At 47.1% G+C, this 7,919-nt stretch overlaps 1 protein-coding gene across 1 annotated transcript; it reads left to right on the forward strand.

Moving 5' to 3' along the window:
- The first annotated feature begins 2,978 nt into the window (after positions 1 to 2,978).
- On the forward strand, positions 2,979 to 5,901 carry opn8b (opsin 8, group member b). The gene is made up of 4 exons (XM_076160132.1): positions 2,979 to 3,048; positions 4,392 to 4,685; positions 4,804 to 5,132; positions 5,542 to 5,901. Exons 1-4 carry the CDS (start codon positions 2,979 to 2,981, stop codon positions 5,899 to 5,901), a joined length of 1,053 nt encoding a protein of 350 aa, XP_076016247.1.
- Positions 5,902 to 7,919: the final 2,018 nt, after the last annotated feature.

Here is a 7,919-nt window from a genome sequence, read left to right on the forward strand (position 1 = left end):
TCTCGCCATTCATAATGCAAACACACACACACACACATCTGCAGGCTCTAGACGTTGATACAGCAGGACACACAGGAAACACAATTTCTACAAGACCACCAAAAAATACTTAAGCTTAAATAAGAATCCTAATGAGATTCGTCATGAAATATGGATGTGCAGTCCTCCAGAAGATCACAAGTCCATCTGCCCCTTATGATATAGTTAAAGTCAAAGCGCTTCATAATGCAGCTTTGTATGCAAGAATGTGAACACTTCAGCGTTTCCATGACGTCCGAAACGGTCAATTTGTTGCCTTGATGCGAGTATAATCAAAGTTTATGATGCGTGGACGTGAGCTCCACGTGCCCAGAGGCGTGAACCTCACCGGAGCTCCAGTGACTGAATCCTTAACGACTCCTCTCCTCTCTAAGACAGGAAGCTGTCGTGTGTATGAAGTACTGACTGCACTATGCGCCCAGTTAGTCAGGCCTGCGTGTGTTCATCTGCCAAATGATTTATTAGGGGATCCCCGTGCCGTGTCCTCCAATAAGACTATACATTCTGTGTGTTAATGTGTATGTGTGTCGTCATGCTTGTGTAGCTATGATTTGCCTTCATGTTCCAATCTTTGCACCGCACCATGGAGCAGGTTAAAAACAAAACCGACACTTGGATTTGAATCTAAAAGGAAAGTATGGAGTCTAGTCTGTGCCTCACCTTTAGAAGTGAAATTGTGTGTGAGAAGCTGCCACCAGCCAGCAAGACTTCAAAGGATCTCAGCGGGCGCAGCTTCACACTGTTCAGGTTTCAGTTACACACAGATCAAGACGTCTTTTTTGTTAAACGTCACGTCACCATGTTGTGTCATGAGTGTGTTCTTTGCTCGCTCACCGTCACGCCTCCTCCGTGTGTCCGGGGCAGCTTAGCATTGCTTCCGCGTTGCTACGACACTGTGAATTGAGAAGAAGTTAAAACCCCAACCGTGAGACAATATTGACAGAAGCTAAATTGGTCTGGAGACCTGTGGGAGCGAGGGTCAGGTCCCGGGTGGAGGAGGTCACAAAGCCAGTGAGGGGTCCGGCCGGCATGTGGCGTTAACTTAACTTAACTAATCAATCATGGTGTGTCACTGTTGATCAATACATGTGCGGTACAAACACATGCAATATAATAGTGCCTTCCATCCTGTTTGTGAGCTTGGTGCCCCAGGGACCAATGGAGCACAATTAGCAACAATCAGCACCAGGAAGGCACTGGTAAGAATCTAAACTGCAAGCTCTGCACGTTCTAATCGCCGCCATTCCTAATGCAAACACAAGCGCCCGCTTCACGTTTTTTATTTCTAGCCACAAGTAAGGAGCATCTCCATATTCATTAGGCTCAGTGTGGAGGGGCATCATCTCCTACGTGTCAGATCCTGGAGCAGAGCAGGAGTGGAGGACTGTTCGGAGCTCAAGTGTTGATGAAATGACGGCCAGACAGCTAAGAGCGATGACGTCACCTCTCGTTCCTAACCGCAGCTGTGCGAGGAAGATGAAGTCTCTGTGTTCCTTCCCGGTCACACGACAGTGGACATGCATTCACGTGTCTTTCCCTGTGACAAGGCCTGCACAAACACACACACACACACACACACACACACACACACACACACACACACACACACACACACACACACACACACACACACACACACACGCACACGCACACACACACACACACTCCAGGTTTGTCTTGATCTGAATCTAGTTTGGAGGGTTAAAGATCAATCGGGATGAGGTCTCGATGATGTCTGGAAGCTGAAGGCGGTGACATTCTGTTCGGGGTCATCCATCAAAAGCTCTGATCATTTCAACATCCATTTCTTTCTCTTATAAATTGCCTTGAACTCTGGTTGCGGCGGCGTCTAATCAGTCTGTCTGGAACATCATTTGTGGCGGCCTGTCCGGTCAGTGCAGATCACTGACACGCAACAATGGAATTCTGGGAGAGCATTTCTTTCCGGACGCAGGGACGCAGACGGCTCAGAGAGAAACATTGAACGCTTCTCCGCACATGGAGATGAAGGTCGTCCACAGACACACTTGTGCCTGCAGCCGCCATCGTGTCTCCACTGCAGTGTGACTGTCAGTGTCAAAATGTTGTTACAATAAAAACAAGAGGCAAAATCTTTGTTGTTCTATATATTTTAAAACATTACGCCAGTGGTTCAAAGAGTAGGGGGGGAGCAGCGTGGGACCGGAAGCGGCGATGTGAAGAAGTTCTGCCTCCAGCTGTTACCACTGACCCGAGGGCTAAACAAACAGCAAATGTGTCAGAGATGCAGTGTGTTTGATTGTGGTGACAACATCCCTGCTTTGTTGTTGCTTCCAACAGAAACACTGTGGCACGCATGCAGCTGATAAATGCTGCTGCACATGGAAGCTGGTGTTGCTCTGTGTGGTGTGCAGTTTGTTTACCTGCAGCACTTCATCAGGCTTCAGTGCTTCAGCCACATGAGGGTTAACCCGGCAGGGGGGCAAATTAAAAAAATGGCTGCTTCCTACAGGGAGGCTGAATAGGGAAGATGGGGAAACAGGTGCGAGGAAGGGAAGTCATGAAGGAGGCTCATTGGCTGAGGAGCAGTCCAGCCGTCTGTAGCCAATAAGAAAGAGCGCGCAACCACGTCACCGGCATACTTAGGACTAATTTAGACGTTTTTAGTCTCATTTTCTTCATTCAGTTAAGGAGAAAGACAAGTAACATCTGTCCAAATCTAAAAGTTTTACCGCTTCGCTCTGTGGGGACGTTGGGTCGCAGCCCCGCCGCCGCATCCACCGCATCCGCCGCCGCCGCGCTTATAAATGATCGACGCGCCGCGGAGCCGTGCGGACTCAGCGCGCCGCAGGATGGAGCCGCGCTGACCGCCTGCCTGCGCCGCAGCTCCCCGCCACAGAGGACAGGTGCACCTGACGCGCCGGATCACTAACTGGGTCTCCCCTCGGTCGCTCGTCACGATGAACATCAGCCGCTCCAAGCTGTCTCCGGAGCTGGACATCGGCGTGGGATGTTACTTGCTGGTTGTAGGTGAGATACTACTGCTATTATACTACTACCATTACTATCATTACTATTACTAACAGAAACATGACATCTACTGTACTAATAATACAAATATCAACGGGCTGATTTTCATCCTGTTGTACTTTACATGGTAGACAAAAACAGAAGGGCTGCTCCGATGAAAACAAAAGCAAATGACTTTCATGTATTTATTATTTAGTTAAATATTGAATTCCTGTATGAATGTATTCATATCAAGGGAAACAGGGAGCAGTGTGTGTGTCTAATCCATCTGAAGAGGGTCGAGAACACAAAGCAGACTAAAGGGAAGCAGGATGAAAGAAAGGAGCACTGCTGAGTGATTGAGTGTGTGTGTGTGTGTGTGTGTGTGTGTGCGTGTGCGCGCGCCTGCGTTAAGCACACACAGTCTCAATCTAATTTACCCGAAGAATAGAAACATAATATAAGTATAACAAATAAACATACTGTAAGCGCCCATATGGAGCTCCCTCTGTGTACACACATGTACACACATGTATGAGTAAACCCCCAACACAGCCAGGACAAACTATTCTATTATACACACTATTGTGACAACACACCTACTGAAGGCCAAGAGAGAAGCATTTACATACGAATGATAAGGAGGATATGCAACAGTGTGTGTGTGTGTGTGTAGGTGTGTGTGTGTGGGCGACCAATCACATAATTCAGCCACAAATCTGCACTCGGTTGTGTGTGTTACCTTTACATGTACAATATGTAAGGAGCTATTGTAAAAGGGTATTTACCGTATATTTATAGGGTTAGATCGCTTATTTAAACGTAAAGGAGAGTTTGGAATGTGAATGTCACTTCTTTACCCATACTGTGTGTTAAATACAGCAACCACAGCTATATGGACACAGAATGAAGTCATGTATCTTCATTATATCAAGGCTTTAGACCGTACGTTGACCCGTCTGTGTCTAATAGGGCTCTACAGGTTTCTTACCTCTGAGGATGACGGATTCTTACTTCAGTTCTCTTATGGCTTTGACAGTAAATGGCTCGCTGTAATTAACCCATTAGTATTTAAAGATGGCGGGCACAAAGATCAAACATGTTACATATTACAGATTTCTCCTGAGGCTTAAAGAGGAGCAGAGGGTGTCGAGCTGTTTGGTTATGATCCATTTCATCTAATTGGCACTTGAGCACGCTGAGAAAGGCCCTGACAAACATTGCTCTCCACTCATTATCTAGCTACTCCAACGATGGAATGAACGACGTGCTGACCTCGTCACCTGCTTCTCCCCATTCCCCGCTCCTCCCCCTCCCCCTCCCCCTCCCCCTCCTCCTCCCCCTCCTCCTCCTGTCTCTCTCAGCTGTGCTCTCCATTGTGGGAAACCTGCTGGTCCTCGTCATCGCTTTCAAAAGATCATCGAGGATGAAGCCGCCAGAGCTGCTGAGTGTGAACCTGGCGGTGACAGACCTGGGGGCCGCCATCACCATGTACCCGCTGGCCGTGGCCTCCGCCTGGAACCACCGCTGGCTCGGGGGGGAAAGCACTTGCACTTACTACGGCATGATGGGATTCTTCTTCGGCGTGGCCAGCATCATGAACCTGACGGTCCTGGCCACAGTGCGCTTTGTAGTTTCCCTCAATATGCAATCCCCCAGTGAGTATTTACCCACAGAGATGAGATCAGGAGAATATTTCTATTACATTTCCAACAAAACTAATGTCTGATGTGCAGCCCAGCATTCTGACATACGCACCTTTCTCTCTGTCTGTAGAGGACAGGATCAGCTGGGTGATGGTCAAGGTCCTGTGCATGTGGATCTGGGTCTACGGTCTGCTCTGGGCTCTGTTCCCCATACTGGGCTGGGGACGCTATGGTCTGGAACCCTTCGGTCTCTCCTGCTCCCTCGCTTGGGGGCAACTGAACAATGAGGGCGATTTCACCTTCCTCATCTCCCTGTCTTCCTTCAACCTCATCGGGCCCTGCGTCGTCATCATCTGCTGTTACTTTGGCATCGCCATCAAGCTCTACCTCACCTACAAACACTCGCTGAACAGGAATCGGGTGGGCAAAGCCATCAGGCTCCATCGCAGGCTCTTGAGAGTGAGTGCTCTGCCTGGGGACGACAGCTGTTATTGACCTCTGCACTCAGCCGTGAACAGAGCCATATAGCTACACGCATGTTATACTTTTATAATTGAGACGTATGTCATGACTGTCATGTATTCACCAAAATGCTAGTGAAAGCAGTCCAAAGCTAAATGTGATTATTAACCCCACAGACCTCTATTATGCCTTTCTAAATGAGTTTACTCAGGCATGTGAAGGTCTCAGAGACAGAAACCTTCTCCTGCATTCTCTCTCCTCATAATGTTATTTTGCAAGGCGTTACGCATAATTTACCTTAATCGCAGACAAACAATCAGTCCTGTGTGCATGTAAACGTATGGGCAGTAGATGTGGAGGATTTACCAAAGATCCTATAGGTTTGAGTGATTTCTTTGTCTTTCAGATTGCTGTTCTGATCAGCGTGGGCTTCATGTGCTCCTGGACGCCGTATGCCGCTGTGAGCATGTGGTCGGCCTTAAAGGGCAGCGACGGCATCCCGCCCGTGGTGACCCTCCTGCCGTGCTTGTTTGCCAAGACCTCCACGGTGTACAATCCCCTCATCTACTACATCTTCAGCCAAAACTTCAACAGGGAGGTCAAGCAGCTGGCCACGGTCTGCTTCGGTCCGGGCCTCTGCCACGCCTCCAACAGCATCAACGACAACAGCCTGTACACCATAAGCGCCAACACCAAGGCCAAGGCCGCCACGATGTCGCTGCCGATGAAGGAGATCACACAAAATGAGGGAGAGAGGGAGGGTTAAAAGACTTGGGCCCCTGGGATTCAGAGGACACGGCTCACCTACAAAGACTTCTTTGGAGAAATGAGGGATAAGAAACGGCAATCGTGTCAGAGATTTATAAAAAATGCATAGGATTACTTTTAGGTATTGTTCTGTTGGAAACTTCTCAAGTAAAACTGGTGAGTGCAGAGTAACACTCGTCTGTATGAGCGGCTGAATGAGGATTTGTTTGCACATCATGTTAGACGTTGAATTGCAATGATTCTGTGGGTCTGGGCCCAAAATAGACGACATGAGGAATCAGACTGCAAACTGCTGCAATTACAATGATCTCCTCCTTCTGCATTACGGGGTGCTGACGAGCTGAACAGGGAGGCAGTAGCTCAGTGGGTAGAGCTTCCGCTTGTGAACTGGAGGGTCGCCGGTTCGAGTCCCTGCCGAGGTGCCCCTGGGCAAGGCACCGAACCCTCAACTGCTCCCCCCTCTGCGAAGGGTGGTAACTGTAATGTAATGTAAGTCGCTTTGGATAACAGCGTCTGCCAAATGCTCGTAATGTAATGTAATGTAACAACACACACACACACACACACACACACTCACACTAACCTGTTATGAAGGTTATGAGTGGCAGCCATATCGAGATCAAACACAAAGGTAAATAGTACATAAAGTATTTTCAAATATTACAAACCACCTGCAAAACACTGTGCATCTCCCATACTGTCCACTGAGGGGCGCTGTGCAATCGGGAAAATGGAAGAGTTAGGAAGGGGGGGCTAGTTACTGTCCTTACTCATAGGTATGAAAGAAATAAGAGTTTCGCAGCAGCAAACGGAGCTGCAAGTCTGCGCCACTCTGGACCTCAAACGTTCACCAGCGAAGGCACCGTTCACACACAGACACACACCGACACACTCACATGAAAGCACAAAACACTGGCAGTGCTTTCAGCCATTACGGACCGGACCATCCTCACTGTGACAGATTCATTAGCACAGGTAAATGTACAGTTTGTGTCAAATGTAGTAGAATAATCAGTTTGTAATGATTATCACTATTTTTACTTTCATTTCAGAGATTTATTTATTGAGGTGCTCAGTTCTATGTTTATTCTCGGGGGAAGTATCGCTACAATGTTAGGAGACGCACTGGCATGTCCTAGTTTAACCCCTTGTGCTGCTCTACACACTCATCTGAGGCGTCACCAGCTCACGTTCGGTGCTCCTGATGTTTCCTGTCCTCTCACTGGTTAAAGAACAAAAGTCTCTTATTGTCTTAATTGAAGTCATGTGATGTTTTGTGCTTTAGACATTAGATTGTTAATTATTACATTTTTAATTAGCTTGTTACCGTTGTCGACAGTGTGAATTGAAAAAGAAATATTTTGAAAAACTGTGCATGTCGTCTCTGAGCTGTGAGTGAACACGGAAATGTGTTTTATGTTGTGTCCCAATTTAAAAGAGGCAAATCTTCTCACCACGTACTTTCAGGGTGTTTTCATATGAAGTGTGTGTGTGTGTGTGTATGCATATTCAGTACCATGGTGTGTTTTGCATTAAGTGGTGTCTGGTCACATGTGACTGTGAGACAGAACGTTTGATGTTTTGCACAAATGTTGAAAATATTTTGCTATCTTAAAAATAAAACAAATACAACACATTTAATGACTCCAAGTAGTTTCACAGCTTCAGGGATAAGTTGGATATCTATGTTTTGAGGCGTCCTAAGAGATATTATATGGTAATTCACTTAAAAAGCACAAATACTGAGCTGCAAGAAGAAAGCTGAAAGTATTTTGGACAGATAATGGACTCATACTCACGTGTGCACACATCAGACCTTCATCAGTCTGTCTGCAGGGTAAATGGAATAACACAAAACGACACACTTACCAAACTGTGGCTGTGGCGTTCAGATGACTTTGTGCGGCTGATCTTTCATACCAGGCTGTCAAAAACAGAATACTTCATAGGAAAAGGCTGTAAAAACATGAAACCATCACAGTTCAGCACAGTCAAAACAGCAGGTGTGAGACACAG

Source organism: Genypterus blacodes, unplaced genomic scaffold, assembly GCF_046128005.1.
Source record: "Genypterus blacodes isolate CSIRO-AG114 ecotype Tasmania unplaced genomic scaffold, CSIRO-AGI_Gbla_v1 ptg000104l_1, whole genome shotgun sequence".
Lineage (NCBI taxonomy): Eukaryota > Metazoa > Chordata > Actinopteri > Ophidiiformes > Ophidiidae > Genypterus > Genypterus blacodes.